The sequence below is a fragment of the Arachis hypogaea genome, chromosome 3, assembly GCF_003086295.3.
Source record: "Arachis hypogaea cultivar Tifrunner chromosome 3, arahy.Tifrunner.gnm2.J5K5, whole genome shotgun sequence".
Classification (NCBI taxonomy): Eukaryota; Viridiplantae; Streptophyta; class Magnoliopsida; order Fabales; family Fabaceae; genus Arachis; species Arachis hypogaea.
The window spans coordinates 142,774,544-142,799,110 of record NC_092038.1 but is presented as its reverse complement, the minus strand read 5'-3'; the positions used below and the strand labels follow the sequence as shown (position 1 = coordinate 142,799,110).

At 32.4% G+C, this 24,567-nt stretch overlaps 2 protein-coding genes and 1 long non-coding RNA gene across 6 annotated transcripts; 1 reads left to right on the top strand and 2 right to left on the bottom strand.

Moving 5' to 3' along the window:
• Window positions 1–272: 272 nt before the first annotated feature.
• On the bottom strand, window positions 273–1,784 carry LOC112734896 (peroxisomal membrane protein 11A). The gene has a single exon (XM_025784421.3). It carries the CDS (start codon window positions 1,644–1,646, stop codon window positions 810–812), a length of 837 nt encoding a protein of 278 aa, XP_025640206.1. The 5' UTR covers window positions 1,647–1,784; the 3' UTR covers window positions 273–809.
• A 16,167-nt stretch (window positions 1,785–17,951) lies between these two features.
• LOC112734895 (uncharacterized) lies at window positions 17,952–22,496 on the top strand. Of its 4 annotated transcripts, none has more exons than XR_011878206.1 (5): window positions 17,952–18,890; window positions 19,347–19,607; window positions 19,704–19,771; window positions 20,161–20,990; window positions 22,204–22,496. XR_011878206.1 is itself a non-coding variant. In XM_072229088.1 (5 exons), exons 2-4 carry the CDS (start codon window positions 18,566–18,568, stop codon window positions 19,730–19,732), a joined length of 615 nt encoding a protein of 204 aa, XP_072085189.1. In that variant the 5' UTR covers window positions 18,238–18,429; window positions 18,510–18,565; the 3' UTR covers window positions 19,733–19,771; window positions 20,161–21,213. The 4 variants fall into 4 exon arrangements, 3 of the variants coding, with proteins under 3 accessions (XP_072085187.1, XP_072085188.1, XP_072085189.1); XM_072229088.1 differs by lacking the exon at window positions 22,204–22,496 and having other exon boundaries at window positions 18,238–18,429; window positions 18,510–18,890; window positions 20,161–21,213; XM_072229086.1 differs by lacking the exon at window positions 22,204–22,496 and having other exon boundaries at window positions 20,161–21,213.
• Window positions 19,702–23,557, bottom strand: LOC140182501 (uncharacterized). Its single transcript, XR_011878207.1, has 2 exons — window positions 23,381–23,557; window positions 19,702–22,971 (listed from the first exon to the last, which is right to left on the bottom strand). It is a non-coding gene; the product is annotated as an uncharacterized lncRNA (long non-coding RNA).
• Window positions 23,558–24,567: the final 1,010 nt, after the last annotated feature.

The following is a 24,567-nucleotide window of genomic DNA, read 5'->3' as shown; positions in this document are numbered from 1 at the left end:
TATTAGAGATATAACTATTCATGTACCTCCTCTTAACAGCTTAAGTCTTGGGAAGAAATGATTTCATAGCATAGTATCATAGCTTCTATGACCTAAAAGTCTAAAGTTCGATCCACGTTAACCAAAAAATCAAAGTATTTCAGAATAAGGCAAATGTGTCTTCTTCTATTTGCTTAAACTTTTGGGAAAATTAATTTCATGACATTAGTAACTACATAACAAGTACAAGAAGATAAAAAAATGGACAAATAAACAAAGTGCACCTAAATCAATTTATACTACCAAATTTTGGAGCACTTATCAATTATTCAAAGACTATAGTCTATAGGTATGGACATTTTATTCCTTTTCGGTGATACCAAACTCCCAAGTTCGGCTCAAATGAGCTGCCAATCAAACTAATTGGCATCTTTGTCCACAATACCAAACCCACCCGCCAAAAAAATGTGGAAGCTTTTGATTATAAGCTAATCACTACCCTCCTAAATTTAATTCTACAGAGAAGCACAAAGGCAATTTTACATCCTGTCTAAATGAATGCAGAGAAGCCAATCATCCTCATCTGCAATACTCCATCAGTTTCGCAGTAATTGTAGCTTCGAAAAAATTTGGTACATCATTGAATTTAGTGTATTCAAAGCGACAATTATTACGGAATTGATGTAGAATTTTCACATGCTACATGCTACAAGCGTGTTTGAATCTGCATTCACAAGTTCCTCAACAGTTCTAGACAAGTAAACTGAAATTCAGATTATGCAGTAACTAACTAACTAACTAACTAACTAACTTGATGTAACCGGCGAAGTTTAACAAGATTTCCAATTCTTGTGAGTGCTGATGAGAGCAGACAACAACCCGGCGGAAGCCATGAAAACCGGCCCCGAAAACGGTCCCTTGCCGTCGATCATATCATCCAAAGCCATAACCAAATCAGCCAAATCCTGAAGAATCGAAAGCTTCTTCATCGTCTTCTTCTCCCTCACCTTCCTCAACCTCTCTTCTTCCACCTCACAACATTCCCCTCTCAAACTCGCAATTTCAACGGTCGATTTCAAGCACTCTTCGTCCTCTCCGATCACCTTCAAATCCCTGAATTTCAAAGCCACGCTACCGAAGTACCCTACGAACTCGCACCACGCGCTGATTTTCTGAAACGAACGCGACCGTTTCGGATCGATGAGTCCCGATTTGGATAGCCAGACGAGCTGCTCGACGAAGTAGTAGATTCCCTCGCCGCCGTAGGCGACGATGGAGAGGAAGAAGTCGAGATCGGAGGAGCTGGTGGTGGATTTCACGCGCGGTTTTTGTAGGGCACGGAGCGCGTTGAGGTCTTGGACGAATTTGCCGAGGCGGAGGGACTTGCGGCTGATGCCGACGCTGGACTCGAAGGCCTTGAGGCGGTTGTAGAGAGATGGGCCGTTATGGGCTTGGGGTTGGGCCTTGGCCCAGGAAGTGAAGAGGATGAGTTTTGAGGTGTAGCGTGAGATCTTGAGTAGCTTGTCGACGCCGTCGCGTTTGGCGAGATAGGTTTCGAGGTGAGTCAGGAAGTCTCTCTTCTTTTCTCCTTCAGGTTTGGTTTTTTGTTGGTTCGGGTTTTGGGTCGGGTGGAGCGGTGATGGTGGTGGTGGAGATTGGAAAGACATGTTTTTTTTTGAAGTTCGGGGAAGAGTGTGTGTTCCGAAATTTGGGAAGAGTGGCAAATGATGCAACGATTTCTTCTTACACCCTTACACGGCACCAGTATATTAACAAAATAAACAACACTTGCGTTACCCACTTCTTTATTTATTAATCAATAAAATGAAACGAACTCTAATAAAGAATTTTCAACATAAATAAAAAAATTAAGGGCTGGGCTACACATACAAGCTTACAAGCTTACAAGTTGGCCCAGCCCAAATAGAAGCCACGCGCATAAAGAGAGACAACATGGCGCGTCAAAATCACGCGCTCAACACTACAACCGTTACGTATGGGAAACTCTTCCACTTCTTCCACTTCTTCCACTTCTCAAAACGCTTCGAAAACAAGGAAACCCTTCCATTTTCGAGCGAAAATCAAAGTTCAAAACATACAAATCGTTCTTCGAAACCTCCATCAAAACACCATCAAACTCTCCGTGAAGAATCTGAAGCAAAGCAACAATACTCAACGTAAGTTCGTTAAGATTCCTGTATATTTTACTTTTCTTCTACGTCGTTCTTCTAGGGTTTACTTCTTGCTTCTTTGTTACACTGTTCTAAGTTCTACGTCGTTCTACGTTCTTGTTCTAAGTTCTCCTGCTATTGTTGTTGATTTTTGGGGGTTTATTCCGTAGATTGGGGGTGTATACTGCTTGAACTTGTAATATGGCTTGATATTGAAGCATGTTTGACTGATATCTGACTGATATATATGGATACTGTATCTGAATAATATCTATGGGAGTATCTCACTGTTATCAACGGGTGTATCTGATTCTTACATATGGGTGTATCTTACTGTTATCAATGGGTGTATCTGACTCATATATGCGTGTATCTTACTGAGATCTCAATTAATTTGATATTGAAGCATGTTTGAGTGATACCTGACTGATATAAATGGATTTATCTTAATCATATTTATGGGTGTATCTCACTGTTATCAATGAGTGTATCTGAATCATATCTATGAGTGTATCTTACTGTTATCAATGGGTGTATCTGACTCATATATATGAGTGTATCGTACTGATGTCTTTGGGTGTATTTTTCGTTTCAGAGAAAATGGCAGCAAGAAACAAAACAAAAGACCTTAAGTGTGCCACACATCTCTTGAGTGATAAGTTCAGAAACATGACTGAGGAGAAGAAGGCAATTGTGAGGGATCTCGGATTCGGTGGGTTGATGCACATCCCACCACTCAGGGTGGATCACCAACTCTTAAGGGAACTGACAAACAACTTCAAACTTGGGGAGAACAAACTGAAGACAGGATATGGTTCTTTCCAAATAACACCAAAAATAATAGGTGATGCGCTTGGCATCAATGCAACAGGTAACTAGCTCAAAATTATAGGTGTATATTAAGTTGATGCTTGGGTGTATTTAAGTTTGATGCTTGGGTGTATTTGAACCGACTTTGATACTTTGTTGTTTTCCTTTTTGTAGGAAATCTGTTTCCTGAGAAAGTTGAGTATAAGCAACTTTCTTATTAGGGGTGCACATGACCCGGCCCGGCCCGGTCCCGAACACTTTAGGGACTAATTTGGTGTGATTTCATCGGGTTTAGGGTCGGGTACGGGTCTCAAAAATAGACCCGGTCATTATTTCGGGTCGGGTCCGGGCCATAGCTCGGGTCACCCGAAGTCGGCCCGGTGGCCCGGTCATCATACACAATTAATATTTTGTGTTATTAGTGATGGATCATGACTATTTTTATGTGGAATTTAAGTATTGTAAACCTTAATATTGTGTTATTAGTCATTATAAGACTATAAGTTAATGTTTTATGTTTAGAATGCATAAGACTTTAGACTAATACATAAGATTGTGTTATTTGTATTGATTTAAATATTTGGTATTATTAGACAATATTAGTATTGATTGTGGTTATGCTTTAGTATTGATTGTGGTTATGCTTTAATTTTGAAGAAGGGTTGGTTCTTGTTATATTTTTCTAAGTGAATTTTACCATGTTAACTAATGGTTGGAGTCTTGAAAATTTAGATATTTTTACATGCTAGCTTACAAGAAGGTATCAACGTAATATAATGTTAACGGCCCGGTTTTCACCCGGTTTTTACCCGGTATAATTGTGGCCCGAAAGTGTATTGGTTTCATCGGGTCTAGGATCGGGTTCGGGTCTAATAAATAGACCCGGTGTATATTTCGGACGGGGTCTGGGTCGCATCAAACCCGGCTTCACCCGACCCATGTGCACCCCTATTTCTGATGATGACAAAATAATTTATAGAAGATTCCAGGGTAAGACCCTCAAAAGTCTTACCGATGAAATGATGGAAATCGGCGTTGGCAACGAAGAGGAACGCCTGATGTTCAAGAGGATATTCATCCTCTACATACATATGGCGTTCCTTTTGCCAACGACGATAAACAAAATATCCCCCGTGCACCTGGCCCCAATTTTTAAGATGGACGGCATATCGGAGAGAAACTGGGGGGGGGCATGTTTTGACCTTCTTGATCAAGGGCATCACAGACTACCAGGAGAAGAAGAAGAAGGCAATTGATGGCTGCCTCTTTGCCCTGATGATAATATACTTTCATCTTTCTGAAAACAAAGGCAAGAAGAGGGCTGAAAGATCACCAAAGCCTTGGATTGCCAACTGGACTAAGGAGCAATTGGTGGAAAGAATGACTGCAGAAAGAGAGGAAATTTTGGTAAGTAAACATAATATGTTGCTTGTATTTTATTTACCTGAATGCTGCTAGCTAAAATATCTAATGTTTCAGGGGATTGTGAAGATGGCGGAGACAAGAGCAAGAGAAAAAATGAAAAAAAAAAGAAAAAAAAGAAAAAAAAAACAAGAAATAAAAAAAACAAAAAAAGGAAGGCGAGTCCAACATCGTCTTCGGAGACAGAAACAGTTACTGACATTGACACTTCTACCTCCGAGTCTGAGACTCAAGAAGACTCAGAGGATTCAGGAAGAAAACACCCCAGCAAAAAGGGGAAAAAGTAAGTACCATACTTGGGTGTAATTTCTTTTTCGAGTTGGGTGTATTTTGTTGATCACGTTGGGTGTGTGTGGTTTATTAAGCTGGGTGTGTTCGTTTGCTGCGTTGGATGTATATTGTATATTTAGTTGGGTGTATATTGTGAATTCATTTGGGTGTATTTTTAGTATGTTCTAAATAATGATTGTTTGCCTTCCAGAATGGACTCCAGAAAAAGAAAGCAGAGGCAAGAGGAGTCAGATTCTGATTCAGAATCTGAATCTGAACCAAGTGATGAGTAATGTCCTGAAATTATTACTCCTTTCTTTTGGCTTCATTATAAAGATTTTGTGTATTAACTGAAGTGTCTATTATTAACTTATAGGAGCGAAGAATCATCACCTGCAGAGAAGGAGAAGGAGAAGAAAAAAACAAAAACAACACCAAAAAAGTAAGCACTTCTTTGCATATAATTAGATTAGACGACTATTCTGTGATAAAATTAATTTCTTATTTCTGATTGGTACTCTTTTTTTTCCACCCAAAACACAACCAAAAAAGAAAAAAGTTGTTGTGGAGGATTCACCTCCTAAAGAAGATCAATACTTTGACGGGTACAGTACCTCGTAAGCTATATTACCGTCTATCATCGTAATTATTTTTGTTAACGTCTTCTTTTATGAATGTAGTGAGACATATGAAATATCAAGTGACGAACTAGATGAATGGCTAGGGCAAAATATTGATAAATCTGCTGCAGAGGGGTATGTCTTGCTAGGCTGTCTATTTCATATTTTGGTGTGTTTTGTATGCTAATAATTGTTTCTTGTTTTGCAGGGAGAACCAAGCTGACCTGCGATCGACAGAAGGTCGCTATGTGTCGTCTGAAACGTAAGAAGCTTTATTATTTAATAAAATCTTGTTATCATGATTTGGGTGTATTTTGTGGAACCATTTCGGTGTATTGTGTTGATCAAGTTGGGTGTATGTTGTTTATTAAGGGATATTTCGTTTGTTGTGTTGGGTGTATATTGTCCATTCGGTTGGTTATATCTTGTGCATTCATTTGAGTGTATTTTATACATGTATCTTATTTTGTCTGAATAACATCAAATCTGTTTTAGAATACCGGCTGTGAACTTGGGAAGTGATGCTCCTTCCTCTCAAGGACGCACAGAACAGAGTAGTGTAAACCAGCCGTCACAGAGCATGTAATTTCTCTTTCAAATAACCGTTACTTTTGTTCTTCTATTACCCTTCTACTTCTAATTCTGTATATATTTTTTTTAGAAAAAAAGCCATTTATTATTTTATTCAAGAAAAAAAAGGCAGGAAAAAAAAAGCAAAAACTGCAAGTATGTAAGTTCTCAAAAAAACAAAGCGTGTCTTCTTTTTGAATTGTTCGGGTGTATTTCTTGAATTTCTTTGGGTGTATTTTAGGTTGAGTCCGTCTGATTCGAATATGATGGTTGTGAGGGAACAGACACCGTCGGAAGCGCTTGCAATGTGAGTTTTCTAATAATATTTCAACCTTATAACCTTATTATTTTCAAAGGCGTTGTTAACCTTTCACTTTTCTTCTTGTTTAGAGTCCCGATTCAGGTTTTTGTGCCAGCATCCCAAACAACCACTGAGACAGATTTTGAACCAACCCCTATGCTACAGATTGAAGGGACTACAGAAACGTAAGAAATAGTATTGAGTGTATATTTGTTTAGAGTTTGGGTGTATATTAGCTAACAATTTGGGTGTATATTGTTCCTGATTAGTTTTTTTTACGCCGTGATTAATTTTTTGTAACTGTGCAGCACTCCTGAAACCCCCAAACAACTTCAAGAGACCACACCCACGGTTCCCCCAGCTCCAACTAAAATGTAAGTTCATCAGACTAAAATCAATCTTTGCTTATCATCCGTATATTCTTATTCTTATTCTTATTCTTATACATGATGACGCAGTCATCCAGACGCAGAAGACGCTGCTGCCCTGTTGATGATGGCACGGACAGCATCCTATGTTCCTAAAACAGATCCAGGGGTGCCATCATTCAGCCTTGGATTGACTGATTCAAGCCAGGAGGGGGCGTCAACGTAGGAGACAGAAAGGGCAAAATCTCCTGAATCTGCAAATTTGATAGAAGAATTGGACAATTTGGTCCAAAAAATAGCAAGCAGTGCGGCGAAGGGGAAGAACAAAAGTCCACAAATTCAGAGGGAGACTGGGGGAGAAAGTTCTGCAAAGTTTCGAACTCCTGGGGGGTTATATCAGATTACGGATGATATGAAACAAAAGTGCTACATCTGGGGGACGAGACTGAAGGAAGATGCAGATGGCAATACTAACGAGTATGAGGAAATGTGCACTCTGATTGGCCAAGGAGAATACATTTTGATGAGAATGCACCTTGTATCCCTCCAGGCAAAAAGTGATATAGAATCTCAGATAATATTAGAATAACATTAATGTTTTTACACCAAAGTCAATTGCAATGCTTATTAATGTAAAATTGATTTCGGCATATATTTCTAGATTGTATCTGCCATCTGCCTCATCCTCAACCAGAAAAATGAAAAGAGGTTTCAAGAACAAATATACTGTCTCCCCCCCGATATTGTGGTAAGTGTTACTTTTACGAACTTTGGGTGTATTTTCTGTATTGATTTGGTTGTATTTTTTACGTTCCATTGGGTGTAAGTTTAGTATTTCATTTCTTGTTTCGCAATTCTTGCAGTGCATGGCACTTTCGGATCACCCAAACGGGGAATTCGTATCACCGAAAACGAAAAAGGAATTCAGGGTGGAAGCCTACCCGAGTTTCATTCCCTTCATAGATAGAAAAAAATTAACTTCCCATCCATATGTAAGTTTTCGTTTTCTAAATTTGTTAGTACGGTTATTTACTTATATGCCAAATAAAATAACGCACTGTTGAAATGTGGGAATCCTTCAGATTTTTGCTCCTGTTTGCCACATGGGACATTGGTGGTTATGGCTAATAAATACAACAAAGCGGAAATGTCATATACTTGACCTGCTATACAAAAGAGCTCCAAGCGATGAGAGAAAGCAGGTTAATAAATTCACTGTAAGTTGCCTCTGTCTTCTTTACTTTAATATTTAGGTCTATTTCGTTAGTTGTGTTGGGTGTATATTGTCCATTCAGTTGGGTGTATCTTGTTCATTTATTCGGGTGTATTACTGATTTGTTTTGCTATTTAAGGGATATGTATTTTCAAGATTGATAACATATGCCGGCGGGGAACCTCTGCAGAAAGGGGAGAACGAGAAGAAAATTAAATCATCATATGTTAAAATATCAGGCCAAAAAACAAGGTATAAATTTGTGAGTCTGAACATTAAACTTTCGTAAATGAGATTTGTAATTTATTTTCTTCGTTTTCAGCTATGACTGCGCTATCTATGTTATGAAGTGGATGGAGTTAATTGAGCCGGAAAACTTCAAAAAGGGGAAGTATGAATGGGATAATTTGCCACAGGTAACTGTCTTTAGAACTATATAACTCTGTATTACTTTACTGAATTAATATTGCTGTTTAAACAGAATATCCTTTTTAATTGTAGGAGGAGGTGGACCACTATAGAGTGGAGTATGCTTCCCGGATACTATTCAGTGAGATGAATACAGAAAGAGATCGGGCAATTAGGGAGAGTAGTGCTATAAGGCTGTCGAAGCCATCCTCTGTATTATTGAGTCCGTTTTGTCAGATTGATTCTGCTGATATAGAAACTGCGTAATCCAACTGCTGGGTAGTTTGTAAATTGAACAAATGATGTAAATATTTGCCATTTATCAACAACTTCTATTCCATGTATATTTTTTCCCATAGTTAAACTATCTGTGTTGGTAAACTGTCTGTGATGTATTCAAAAGCTGTATTACAGGTGGTAAAATATGAAGGAAAAAACCAAGGCATATATAAACACAAATTATAAACTGTTACACCCAACGCAGGGCTAATAATACACCCAACATTGCATAAAATATACACCCAAACTGTCTGTGCTGTATTCAAAATGTATGAATTACATTTACTAAAATATGAAGAAAAACATCAAATCAAATATTCACCCATAACCTGCGAATTTTTAGAGCTTTTGTTCTATATGAATCTATATATGTGTCTATATGTAAATTGTCAATGAACAAAAATACACCCAAAAGAACGGTGCTTTTACACCCATATTCTATAAAACTATACACCCAAAGAGTTATCCCCTGCTGCTGGTACCCTGAACTGATAATTCATAACGTGTCCTTGATATTGGCTAGAATTTGAATGTGCCGCTGATGCGGCATCAAACAGGTTTATCTGAATATAACACTCACACATTAGCTAACCTATTAACGAGAAAAATAAACTCAATCGCCACAAATTTAAAGAACATTACTTTTACCTCGCTTAAAACTTTCGTCTTCTTCTTCTTTGTGCCATTTGCGATCTGTTTCTCCAGCTTTGAACCTAGCCTGTTTTTTGGACGTCCTCTTGTTTGAATCCTTGGCGGGCTTTAAAGCTCGTTAACGGATTCCAAGTTGGCGTCTTCGTGGGATAAAGAAGATGTCCCCTTCCTTTTGGCTTTTAATGCTTCCATCTCGGCCATGACGTTATCGTACGCACGGTGCAGAATTGCAGTCAGCTCCTCCGATTCGGAGGCAAATTCGCAAATATTTTGCGAACGAAAAACCAATTGGTCGAACCTCTTGCTTCTTGGCTCCATTAGTGGCTCGTCGTGGCTGCTCTTGATGTGTGTGTGACGCCTCTTTACCTTCTTGCTCCATCGTTCCAGTATGTATCTAGGTGACACTTGGCTTGCTTGTTCGAAGCTTAACACGCTTAGTGCGTGACGGCACAGTATCCCTCTCGACTCGAATAATAAGCATTCGCATTTTACCTCGGCTGCAACTGAGTCGTAAGTAACCACGAACTTGTTGAATATTGAGCTAGAAACTTGTTCTCCGACTTCGTATACTGAATAGCCTAGAGCAGAATTCTTTAATCTGGTGATGCAATTCGCCTTTCCTCTGAATTGCGCTTGGACTTCCCTAAACTTTGCGTGAGTGTACGCATCTTGAAACTGAGCTTCAATGAAGGATTTGGTTGCACACGGTATGACCGTATGAAAATCTGCAGCATCTAATTCTCTCTCTGCTTGCTCCCTGCTTCCGAGGCAATTATCGTATTGTTTGACGAACTGAATAAGCGAGCTGTTCCGGGTGATATACTTGTTAAAAAATGAATGCATGCTCTCGCTCCTTTGTGTGCTTCTCATCCCTGCCCAGAAGTGGTGATCCAGATAGATAGGAACCCATATGTGACGGTCTTCGTACAGATCTGCATAATACACCCAAACACAGACTCTAAATACACCCGAAGGAACATGCAATTTACACCTCTGCTGCAGATTTTAAAAATACATTACCTGAAAGCCACTTGTTGTCCGCAAGACCAAAATTCAGCAGAAAATCGTTCCAATTCCTATCGAATGAGTCTTTGCTGTGAGAGTTCCAAACAACTTGGCTCATTTCTTGTTCGATATCGGCATGTCCCTTGTACCCGTTTAATTTGCTTGGAATCTTCTTCATGATGTGCCAAATACACCAACGGTGAATTGTCGTTGGCATACAGGCCTCTAAAGCCCTTTTCATTGATGCGCACTGATCGGTGAGAAACCCTTTCGGAGCATTTCCTCCCATGCAACGAAGCCAGCATTGAAATAACCATTTGAATGATTCAATTTCTTCGTTCTTCATCAAAGAGCATCCGAGAAGTGTTGACTGACCGTGGTGATTCACCCCGACAAAAGAACCACAGACCAAATTATACCTGAAACAAATTACCATGGTCCAGAATGCAAAATCATTAGTTACACCTTAACAAATGCTTCGCATACACCCAATGAAACAACCAATATACACCTCTGATGCGGATTCGTAAAAATAAAATAATTTAGCATCATAAACAGGGGCAGTTTGTTTACCTGTTTGTATTGTAGGTGGTGTCGAATGAAATGACGTCTCCGAAATACTCAAAGGCGGCTCTGCTTCTTGCATCGGCCCAAAAAGCGAGCTTAATCGATTGATCCTCTTCGAGTTGGAGCTCAAAAAAGAAATTCGGATTCTTCTCTTTCATTCTTAACAAATATTTTCCGAATTCCTTTGCATCTTCTTGTTCGGAAACATTCCGCACTTCCCTCGTAATGTAATTCTTCACGTCCTTTTCGATAGAATTTAACTCGCGATGACCCCCGGCAGCCGCAACAAATGATTGGTAGGTTTTGCTTGGTCTGATACCGGCCTCCTCGTTATTCTCTATTGTACGACGAATGGACATGCTTAGTTCCCTGTGCTGTTTGAGCATCTCTGCTTTGCTTGGACAGCAGGGGTGTGAATGATCGAGCACAACCTTTGAAATAATCCAAGCACCGACATCCTTCAATGTGTGTATATAAATTCTTGCAGGACAGTTTAGACTGGCTGTAGGATTGGTCTTCTCGGTCGGAGATATTTTAGATTTCTATTTTTTCTCTCTGCTACATGTAATCAGTTGATTTTTAATCTCGTTTCCCTTCCTATTTGTGCACCGAACTCTTGTAGAGAAACCTGCAGCCTTGGCGTAGTTCCTGTAAAATTTTCCAGCATCTTCAAGGGTGGTAAAGGTCATTCCAACCTTCGGAACAAGCTCGTCATCAACAACCGAGAGAGGCTGCACAATACACCGTGTCAGAAACTGTAAATACACCCATAGATATGATTCAAATACACCCAATCATGCCTAATATGATACACCCGAGCCGCAACAACTCAACTACACAATGACCTTTAAAGCCATAAGCTGTAAATACACAGGCTGCAGAATACACCATGTCAAAAACTAAAAACACACCCAATCATGTCTGATATAATACATTTGAACAACAACAACTCAATTAAAATAACAAAAAACCAGTAAAGTGTAAATACACCCACACTTCTAGCAAAAATACACCCAAAAAAAGACCTGATCTACACCCGAACGTCTGCTATAAATTCCAGGTAATTAATCACAACTAATACATTGAATCGGCAGATTCATGTTAACGTGTTAGTTTCACCGTCAATGTTCAGCAATTTTTCAACTACACAATGCTATACAAATTACTGAAAGAAAATTCATTATGTAAATCAAACCTCAGAAACTTCGTTAGATTCAAATTCATAATCCACTTCGCTTGGATTCAGCTGAGAATCTGAGGTGGAATGATCCATTATCTTCAAAACGAGTTCAAACTTTGATTTCAGAAAACAACAAATCAAAATAGAAAATGAAGATCGAGTTGCAGAGAGAGAAAAAAGTAACGTAAACGAAGAACATACCAGTGAGAAAGCGAGAGGAAAAGAACGATGGAGAAGAACGAGGGAAGACGCGCGAGAAGAAGATCAACCAAATCTCAAAATAACGAAAACGAAGAAGGAAACAAATATTTTAAATTTAGTAGTTAGATATACACGGGATCTTATATAGCGCGTGTAATCAACGTACGTAGAGTAGCGCGTATTTTGATTTTATTGTTTAATGAGCTTGTAAAGCATACAAGCCCTAATGGCTTGTATGCAGAGCTTTTCCGTAATATATATATATATATATATATATATATATATATATTTAAAGTTATGAGAAGACTTGAACTCGAGATTTTTAGACAAAAATAAAAAAATTATGTCATTTAAATTTTTAGATCAGAAAAAATAATTTAATATTATATATTTATATCATATATTTAATATAATTTTTTTTTGTCACTATCTATATTTAATATATTTATTTTTAGAGAGGCTGTTAGCTGAAAATATGGGAATTAAAATAATTATATACTCTTAACATGATTTTTATGTGCCCAATAAGGAATAAAATAGTCGACTCATTTTTTTTATTTTGAAACTATTACAGAATATTCAGATTTACGGTAAAAAAAATTAAAATTTATTTTATTTAATATTTATTAATTATTATTAATATTAATAAATATTAAATAAAGTAAATTATAGCTGATCAGAGCTGATGTTATCATTACACAAGTCACTTTATTATGTATCATGACAATTTGCATAAAAAAAAAATTTCATTTTAAAGTTATTATTTAAAATATTAAATAACAAAAAATTGTTACGTAGACGTCAAAAATTAATTATTAAACTAGTCATTATATATTCTTAGACATACTAATTTACATATTTTTTTAATTAAATAATCAACCATTAAATAATCAAATCTGTAAAAGACGAGTAAATTAAACTTATTTACAATTAACATAATAAACTTTTTATAATATATTAAATATATATTTTTATAAGCAATGTCTAATTGGTAGTTAAAATATTAAAACTTATGATTGGATGATAGGATACTACAAATTAATTTGGTCTCTTAGATTAAAAGTTTGTTTGGGCGCCATTTAAAAAAAAATTTTAAATGATATTTTTTATAAATTTTTTTATAAAAATAAAAATAATTTTATATTTGAACATTATATGTAAAAAAAATTTTTATCTATCAATTATATTTTAGATAAAATAAGATAAAAATATTTTTTATTTATTTATATGTGAAAAATATTTTTTTAAAAAAAAACTTAAAAAAAAAATGTAAATTGTAACTTCTAAAAAAAAATATATTTTTTATTTTTTTAGTATTTTTATTTTTATTATTAAAAATTTGCTAAACATACTAAAAAATAAAAAAATATATTTTATATTAAAAAATATTTTTTTTATTAATTTAATGGCGTCAAAAAACGTAATATTAAAATAAAATACTACTATATAATCAAGTTATTTTATTAATCAAATTTAATTAAGTTAGTCTAATAACTTATTATCATAATAAATATCAATCGAAAAAAATACGCATTAAATATATTAATTAAACTTAGGATAAACTATCAAAAAATATATTTAAATTATTTATCGTAAATAAAAATGTCTCTAAATTTTATTATTAATAAAAATATTTTTACATTATTTAAAAATTTGACAATAATATATATTTGTGAACTAAAACCTTCTATGTTAATAAAAAAATGGTAATGTGACAACAGAACCTCTTATGTGATAAATTAGATTTTAACATTGACATGTGAACTATATCACATTTTTTCATTAAGGGAGCAGGTTTTTGTGAAGAACAAAATTCTTTTTTAAATTATATGCGCCAAAATGTTTTCTTGACTAAGAAAATCCATTCTTATCCGATAATGAATTATGAATTTGCATTACGTCTCACGAGGCCGGTGCCTTTAAAAGAAATATCATCACGTTTATGGCATACTTTTTGTGAACAGTACAATATTTGAAACAGAAAGAACAATTGTCAATGCAATTACTTAGTAGTATTTGGAATTAAATTAGACATAAATTTGTTTATTAATGTTAGGTTAGTTACACGCCATCCACCCTCTAATATGAATTAACTTTATATATAGTTTATTCTCTATATATATTCTTCCTTCACTTAAAAGGTTTTATGTAATATATAATTATATATTTATTTAACATTTAAGAACACCTGTTTTGAGACAAATAATTGAAATATATATTGTCACAATTGACAGCTTAAGATCATCGTGATCCTAAGTCATCAAATTTAAGATTAATTTATCAAATTGATCTTATCATGTTACTATTTGAAGTAAGACAAGATGTTCACAAACGAGAAACTTAGCCACGCAGCCTTCCGTTTATGCCTATACTTTTTCTTCGGGATAAAAAACCCAAATAAACCAAGTTGAAAAGTTTATTACCCAAATCAGCCAAAATAAAAATTATTTCAGTAATCCACCAATGGCCATTTATATATAATTCGAATCAATATGATTCGAACTACAAATACATGTAATTCGAAACAACTTCGAATGAATATGCATGTAATTCGAATCAAGTAGATTCAAATTAGAGAAGGGTAAATCGAATTGACTCGATTCAAATTATTCAATGTTGGTGACACTAGGTAGTTCGAATTAAGTTGATTCGAATTACTAGTAGTTGGATATATATCAATTTTTTTTTTCACATTCTTACTTGGATGGTTGGATATATATCTTATAGTTGATACAAAAGATATTTACTGTATAATTTTATTTTTCTAAAAATATTATATATATATATATATATATATATATATATATATATATTTTGATGATTACACAATTTTAGAAATATTTAAAAAGTATTATTAAAATTAAAATTATATTTTTTATTATTTGACAATAAAATTAAAAATAAAAAATTAGGGATTAAAATTAAAAATTAAAATATTTATGAGCTATCAATTCGAATTCCATACAATACTCTTCTGCCCATTCTTAATAGCACATGAATATTTTTTAATAAATTTATTTAAATTATACCACAAAAAAATATTTTATTCTATGCAAAAAAAATATTTTATTCTATGCAAAATAATTTATTGTTTCGAATTACATGTATTTGTAGTTCGAATCATATTGATTCGAATTATATATAAATGGTCATTGGTGAATTACTGAAATAATTTTTGTTTTGGCTGATTTGGTAATAAACTTTTCGGTTTGGTTTATTTGGGTTTTTTACCCTTTTCTTCGCATAAGTTTCAATAAACTTAATTTAAAAATGTATAAGCTAAAGTATATTTTTTGTTTTTGAAATTTAATAAGAGTTTAAAAAAATTTAAAGTTTTATTTTATTTTAATTTAATCTAAAAAAAATTTATTTGTATTAAATCTATTTTTGACGACTAATTTTTTAAAAACGATAAGACTAATCTAATAATAATTTTATAAGAACGATCTTGAACACAAAGTCACAAACTATAATTTTATATATTATTGTTAGATTAATTTTAAATTTTTTAAAAATTTAATCGTCAGAAATTTAAAATAAAATAAAATTTAAAAATATTTTTAAAATTTTTATCACACTTCAGAATTAAAATATATACTTTCCTAATATATATATATATATATATATATATATATATATATATATATATATATATATATATATATAAGTTGTTAAAGAAATGTTTGTATCGATAAAAAAATATTAAAACAAGTTGGAAACAATATTTAAATCTTGCTGGACCCAAATTCAATTTCCATTATGTTCATTTTGTTATGTTTGCAAATCATATACGTATATATGTTGAATGAATAATGTTGTGCATGGGAGTATACACATCTTTAGATTAAAAAAGTGGTAGTTCTTTTTTATTTTATTTTTTTTACATATAGTATCCTTTCAATAGAATTTAGATTCATAACAAATTAGTTTTTGAACGGTCAAATTGAGAAATATGATGAAAAAAAAAAATTGTTCAATCAACTTGAGAAAGTCGTATTATAAAATTGGAGGAAAGAAAAAATTGAAAAATTAAAAAAAAAAAAAAAACACAAGACAAGGAAAGTAGTGTGAGACCCCTAGTAGTGATTAGAACAACAGCCCAAACCATGGTTGATCCTTTTGGGTCCATCACTACCCTAACCATGGTTAATAATCCACCATATGCTTTAGGGTTTACTTTTATCCACACATTTACCAAATTATTTTGCTTAGGGCTTCTATAGTTGTACTTGTACTTGTATCTCTCCTTTCAAAAGGGTTGGTTTATTTATGGAAATGGATACTCTCAAGTTTTTTCAATACTTGAAGAAATGTAGTGTGATCATTATTAATTTTATAAGTGGGATCAAAATTAAATATGAGAGAAAAAACAATGAAAGATAAAAAATCACAATTGATACCATCCAATTTTTTCTTCGCTGAAGAGGATCCACTCCCATTTACTTACTGGTACATAAAAGAGAAAGAGAGAGAAATGATTGAATTCTATCGTGTTATTATTAAAAAATTTTTTATTATTGATTCATATTTTAAAAAAATAAAAATAATTTTATATTTAAATATTTTAAACAAAAATTTTTTTATCTATTAATTATATTTAGATACAATAATATAAAATTATTTTTTATTTATTTATTATATAAAAAATAAATTTTTTAAAAAAAATTTAAAAAATATAAATTATAACTTTTCAAAAAATTTATATTTTTTATTTTTTCAACACTTTTATTTTTACTATTAAAAATTTGTTAAATATGTTAAAATAAAAAATTAAAAATATTTTTTTTATTAAAAAAATATTTTTTTATCAAATTTAATAATAACACCCAAACAAACACTCAGAATAATACTTTATTTAAAAATAAAATAGAATGTTAACTTCGATTCAAAATAAGACATGCTTTAATTGATAAAATACTTCTTCAAGCACTATATATAAAACAAACTTTCAAGAGCAAAGAGGTTATCAACTTTGTCACAAAATCTCTCTATTAGAGACAAAATTCGGCTAATTTTTTTTTTATATTGTGTTGTTATGGGTGTTTTTTATTAATATTATGATATTTTGGTGTAATGCACTCATATGGGATAAAAGAAATTGTGAGTAACGATTTTAAATAAGACAAAAAATAAAAAAAAGTTAATAAAAATCGTAGGTTACGATTTCAGATAAGACAAAAAAAAAATTTTGAGTCACGATTTTAATTTTTTAATTAAAAAAAATGTGATTTATGAAATCATGAATAACGATTTCTTTTGTTATGCAAATCGTGAGTAACGATTTATATTATACTTGTGAAATACACCCATTTTAACTCATATCAATGTATTACACCATTTCATCCATTATATAAAAAATAATTAACGACAAAATTCCAGTTTTTAGTCAATTCCACTCTTACTATGATCTCTAAAACTCATGTATTATTATCTGTTTCAAGTTTAATTTATTCATTATATAAATAAAATTCTGAGTGGCATTGCATGTAGTTAGATCTTAATTATTTTATTAACATGTTATTTTCCCCTCCTTTTGGTGGGAAGAAATAGTGTAATGTGGTGGTGGCAACACATTATAAACTTCAGGTTTTTTGTTTGATTCTTAAAAGAATTAACTTCAATTCAAAGAAAAAGTTAAATATATGCTTAAAAAGGAATAATTAGATTTATTAAAAAAAATAGAAAAAAATATTTTGAGTTTGAACATTTTTTACTCTTAAAATCGCAACTTGCAAATGCAATCTTAATAAATAGAAAATATTTTTAGTGAAGTATAAGAATTGTCTTTGAAAAATATATCGTTAACAAAAGAGAAAATTATCTTTAAAATAAAAAAAAAATTACTCATACATCCAAAAGCTAAAGGCTTACTTTACTTAACAAGTGCAGTTCTAAAAATTGGCATTCTAGTTATGGATATCATATATATTCTTTCATGAACATTTTAAATTTTTATTCTTTCATCACAGGTAAATTTACACTACTATATATAATCTTTTATAAATAATTTTAATATATTCTTATAATATTTAAAATCAATATTTTAGTAGAGAATAAAAAATTAATTAATATCTAATGCAAAGTATAAAAAAATAAAAAATATTAATTACCTATAATTTTTCTAATAGTTTTTTGTACTATTGACTCGACATTTTTAACTTTTATAATTTTTTATATTTTATTTATTTTAGCACTATAGTTGAGTAAGGGGGGGGGGGGGGGGTCAGGGGTCCTTACTTTTTCATAATCCTGTTTCTGGTCAAGGATATTCTAAATTTCTAATGCTTCTAGATAGAGTGAGAGAAAGAGAAAGAGAAAGAGAGACAAGTTTTCTTTTTCTTTTGTTTGTATCATCACAAAACCAAGAAGATGCATATAATTTTGCTGTGCTGAAGAATCAATCTTTTATTATTTGTAAGTCCTTCAACGGATATTATTATTATTATTATTATTATTATTAAGGGATCTTTATTTATGGCCTTCTTCTTCAATAGGTTTCCTTAGAATATTATTAATTTGTAAAAGAAGGATTTTTTATGACTAATGATTGATGGGTAAGAAGAAACCACAAAAGATTAAGGAACTTTCATCAATAGAAATAGCTGAAGCAGCATCATCATCAAAAGAAGCAATAATAGAGCAACAAGAAGAACAACAAAAACAGGTACCAAGGAAAAGAGGAAGACCAAAGAAGATTATTGTGAAAATGGAAGAGAAAAAAGCACAAGCAAGCATGGATATTATTATTAGCTCATCATCAATGGAACAAGAACAAGGCAAAGAGAACAAAGAAGAAGAAGCACAAGTTCCTAAAGGAGGGATGGTGGTTGCTTCTAGAAGCAGAGTTAGGAGGAAAAGCAAACCAACAAAAAGCAGTTAGTTTATGTATTATACATTATTATAATTTATAATTTATGATACTTAGTTCTTTTCTTTAATTCAGAAAAAAAAAAGATTGGTTCTATGGATGGTTATGTTTAGTTTTTTTGAGGAATGATTGATATCAAAAAGTGATATTGTTATTGGGAATTAAACAAAGAAGTTTCAATTATCAAAACCAAACTCCTCTTCAAGTTCTTTTATCTATATACATATTATAATATAATCCTCTATTTTTACTTAGCTTGCCTTGTATAATTTTCTATTATAATTATTTGTGCTAGAACCTTGTCGAACATTATTTTATATCTGTTAAGCAGAATTTTTATTAATTATTACTTTTTATATATTGTAATAAATACCTTTTAATAAGGGAAGAAATTCATAAAAGAAGGTGGGAGCTACTATGTGACCAACCTCTATTTGTGAGCTTGACTCTTATGCAAATGCAGTGAGAGAGAATGAAAATGACTCTCCATACAAAAGTTATGTAAGAGGAGTGGAGGTTGATTTGAGCCATAGTTCGATCATGAGAACACTCCAGATAAGGCCAAGATCCTTTCCCAAAGCTAGCTATGAAGAAAGGACTAATGGTGACCCAAGGTATGAGGATATAGTGAGTGATTTTTGTGTTTTGGGGATGAATTGGATAAGAGATTCACATGGAGGTCCAAACCAACTGAGAAGGGGTGACTTCATACCCGAAGCAAAAGGTTAGTTTGAAATAGTGAGAAGGTCAATATTTCCTACTTCGAACACCTATGAGGTTACAATGAATAGAGCAATAATAGTCTTGTTGATCGAAACAGGTTGTGTGGTATTTTTCGAGAAGATATAAGTTTGAGATGAAGATCTCAATCGGAAAAAACCAAATCGAGTAAGAGTCTCTATACACTCTAAGCATTCTCACATCTCAGCAATTTCCTGTAGGGTTCCTTCCAGTTTCTTTTTTAATTCATTTTCTTTTCTGTAAATCTTAACATTTTAAATACCTTTATTGTCCTAGTTTTCTTCATTTTCTTTCCTTTGTCTATTTAATTACTTTGCAATTTACTTTGTTCGATTAATCTTTCAATTTAAGTCATCGTCTTTACTTTCTCTTTAATTTCAAAGCAAATCTTCTTTTTTCATAATTTGTTTAATTTTGATTTGTGAATTTCAATCTTTGAATTACATTAATTAATTTTACAAATTTATTTTATTTTTCTATTGTTAAAACTTGTCTAATCGAAGACGCTTTGGTGCACTTCTAAAAACTGGTACTAGAATAGAGGAGTTGGTTTCGCTCACAGATCATTAGAATCGAACCACCATCGATTTGTCAAAAATCGACAAAACAAGTCTATTGCATAATGAAGGGAGGAGAAGTCAAGGTTCCGGAGATCATTGCCAATAGCATTCAGAAAATAGCAGTGGAGAATAACTCTGGAACATGGCTAAGCCATCCAAGCACCATCCTACACTAGTGTGAAAAGGTTGGGTAATCTTTGAAGACGAAGACAAGGATGGAAAATGTCACAACTACTCAGAGACAAAGAAGGCCACAGAGAAGAAGGGAAGCAAGGCAAGAAACAGAGCAAGCACCCAACCCCTTTGGCTTGAGCCAATTTTAAAGTGTCTTTGAAGGAATTTCAAGGCAATACATTCAGGTTCAAGAGCAATAAAAAGACTTTCAATAACAAATGATGGAGCAACAGAGAGAACAATATGCACAACTTCAAGAATCCATCAACAACATGGCTCAACAAGATAAAATCCTCAATGAAATCTACATCGTCAAGGTGTGCAAGATAGAGTCTTCCTAGAGCATAGGGACAGGGTCGAATATGATGTTAACACCCAAGCCAAGCTTGATTTTTTATGTGCTGGATTTCCAACTCTAGTAGACGCATCAAGCCCTTTAGAGAAGTTTTTGGTGAACTAGAAAAATTTGAGATGGGAAAGGTGAAGTACAATGACGAGAAATTGAGGAAAGCTATGCAAGAAAGAGGATTCTGAAAGCAAGAGCAGGAACCAAGGAGAAGCAAACCAAGTAGAGTCAAAGAAGAAAAAAAGAAAGCAAGGAGAGACCAGCAAGATGAACAAAGATTGAAAAGGTGGTGGAGTTCCTTTCTTATAAGGAAATGCATGTATGAAATAGAACATGCTTCCAATTCTCTTTATGTTCATTCATGTTATTGTGTGCTGTTTTTATTATTGTCTTGTTTGCTAGCTTTGATGATGCGTCACCTTATCTTACTTAAATTGTGTGCTTGTAATTTGAATTCAATAAAAGGGATGTTATTAAAGAAAAGAAAGTTAAGTCTATCCTATGAAAAATGAATAAGTCCTATGAAAAGTGGTGGTGTATATGCTTGATTAAGATGTGGTTCATGAACAAAAATTAGAGATAGAATGCTCCCTTAGTTGTAAGCTTAAATCGGACTTTGTGAGACCTTAGAAATAAAAGGATCCTTGACAATGAAAAGTAAGAAAGAAAAATGCCAAAACAGAGAAGGAAAGAAATCTAATAATAAGACTAGGCATCAATAACTCAAGCTTTAGATATGTGTCTGTAGTGTTTATGTTCAAAAGATGTGCTTGGACAATTAAATTTTAGGATTGTTTAGTCACCCGATAATTTGAGTTAACAAATTTGGGATTATCGATTGAAAGTCCATATAATCAAGAGCCACTTGTAGTAAAACATTTAGTAATCCAAAGAGGTTTTTGAACACCAATGTTTAGAGAAAATATTCAAGTTATATGCCTGTGGTGTGCGTGTGTTAAGGAAAGCGGCTTGAACAAGTATATTCTTAAGGGTGTCTCAACACCTAACACCTTGAACCAACTGATTCGAGAGTGTTAATTAAAAGCTTATTTTAAAGAGTCGCCTTAAGACAAAACACTTAATCTTAAATAAAGTAAGAAACCTCTTTGAGATGAATAAAAATAAATAAAAATAAGTCAAGAATCACATGATTAATGAAGTTTTATAAAGGTCAATCAAGTTAAGTCCAAGCGAGTATTCTATCCTGAGAACTTAAAAGTTAAGGTTCACTCAGGGAATAACCATCAATAAAATCATTATGCATGATAAACCTCATTAACTAGGATAGAGGTGTTTCTTCAAATAAAGACTTGCTCTTATTTTATTATCTCAACTCTTATGTTATTTTCTTTTCTTGACAAACAAAATTTAAATTTGGTGTTTTGATGCATTTGCATCTTAGCTAGTTTAGTTAATTTATAACTTAGTTTTATACATCTTCTAGTCAATAAACAAATAATTGCATGAATTATCTCATTATAATTTTTCTTTTTTTGCAGGACTCCATGGTGTGCCGTGTGGGTTGAAGCTTTGAAGCTTTGGTATGTCAGCGTACCATGGCTAAAAACAGCTCCAAATATGGACATGAGAGTTCAAGTTCTGATGAAGATGCAGATATCATTAAGTGCACGTTAGATTATATTCAAAATGATTTTCAAGTTTTGTTGAACTGCGCTACAGAATTCTGGTAGGCCATCACCCGTTAATGCAGATATGCATATAACATCATCTTTATTTTCAGCTTCTATCTTGATTTTTTGGGATCACTAGCCTTATCAAGCTGACATAATAAGAATTCACATATACACAAATTTTCAACTTCTAGTTCATGCTGTAAGAGAAACTTAGGGTGCTTGGTAAAGTTCATTACTGAAAGGAACAAAATTCGCCTTGGTCCTCTTAACCAACAGGGTGATTGAAGAAGCTCTACTTCATCGATAGTTTTTTTTTTCCCTCTTATTAGAGGATACCTTGTCCTATCTTTTTCTATATTTTCTCTCTTCATCTCCATAAAAGGATTTGATCCAAAAATAAAAAAGGAAAGAACAACTTATTCTCAGCACACAAAAACCAAATCTATTCTCCAAGACTTTATGTTTATTTGTTTATGGGGATGACTGCACTAAACAAAAGATAATTAATGAGATAATAATGTAGATGTCAATACCAGTAGCTAGCTCTATTATTTTTCCATTCTCTGATAATGAAGTTCCCTCTCAGCCGTTTTACCAATCATGAAATTCCTCTCACATGGTATAGTGCCGACTCTGAAATCAGTAACAAGTGAATCTCACATTTAATAATGTTATAAGTAAACCACCAAGGCTACCAGTGGCACAGATTCTAGCTCTTTCTTAAGTGCACCAATCTTTCAAAATATTATTCAAAACTGAGATTCCAAAGAGAAAGCAGAAATAACAGTGAAGAAATGCATAACCTATGTAACAAAAGATTACTGATCAGATATACAATGTGCTTACATAACTTCACGGATAGAATGAAACAAGCACACAGCACATTGATTGAATGAAATATAGCTGATTTTAACTTTGGTGTGGACGAAGAAAAAAATAAACTAAGTACAGCTCCTACCATAAATAAAAAGTGGTCTTCATGTAGTTGAAAACAAATGGAATCAAAGAGACACAGCTACTAGTTTAAAGAGAGAGAACTCACCACATTTTTTCACTTCAAAAATTGATACAAAAGTTGGATTTGGTGCTCTTGGGAGTGAGATTTCCTATAATTGATATTAGGTTTGTGTACAGTTTGTAATAGGCAGTCAATATCAAAAACAAATATCATAGCATATCAACAATAGTGTTTTATTTTTTCTTATATATATTTATTTTGATCCTTATATATAATAGGGCAATTAACTCAATATCGGTTTATGTATAGAAAAATAGTCTATAAATAATAATAATAAGTACCTTCTAATAAAATTCTAATTTATAATAATTTTGATGGCAATATCAAAAAAATTATTGTATAGTTAATGTTTAGTATTTTATTGTGTATGATATGGTAGATAAAAATAAAAAATAAATATAAAATGCTAGTCATGTATGTTTTATTGCTATTTTTTATTTGCTATTCCTACTAGAATTTTCTCTTTTTGTAGTGAGATCTAGAACTTGTTGTACTATCCCAAAAAAATAATAATAATAAACTATATAAAAATAAAATTATATATGAAAAAAATAGAATTAAAACTAATATTTCATACCATATATAATATTAAATACAAATTAATAATAAAAATAGAGTGGTAAATATAAAAAAATAAATCCTATGATAGTAGCACAATGGTCTCCTTTGTAAATAGTTTTATTTTGATGTAAACTTTTATTTTGATGCAAAAAATAGTATAAATTTTTTAAATGGTTTTATTTTGATATAGCAATCAAATCAATGTTCCTTTATTTTTTATTTTTTATATTAAGTTATAAAAAAATGTAATACTTGAGAAAATAAAATATCTTAATTCTTTAATTTAGAATTTATTTAATTTAGGATCAAGTTAAACATATAATTGTCGTAAAAATTATACACTATACACTACCCGCGTATGTAAAACGAATTCTTAATTATAATTTAAATAAGATAATTAAGTTTAAAATATAGAAAAGTACATGGAACCAAAAGGTTATTAGCCAAAAACTAAATAAAATCACATTAATTTATATTAATAATTAATAATTTTAAATTTTTTAAATTCAAAATTTAAAAAATTTAAAAGATTAAGTAAATCTAATTAAAACCTATAAAAACGTTCATCTTCTCTCTCACATTAACCTAGGCCCTCTCCGCCTCCCCACTGCGACCCACTGCTCTTCTATCAGCGAGTCGCCGGAACCAAC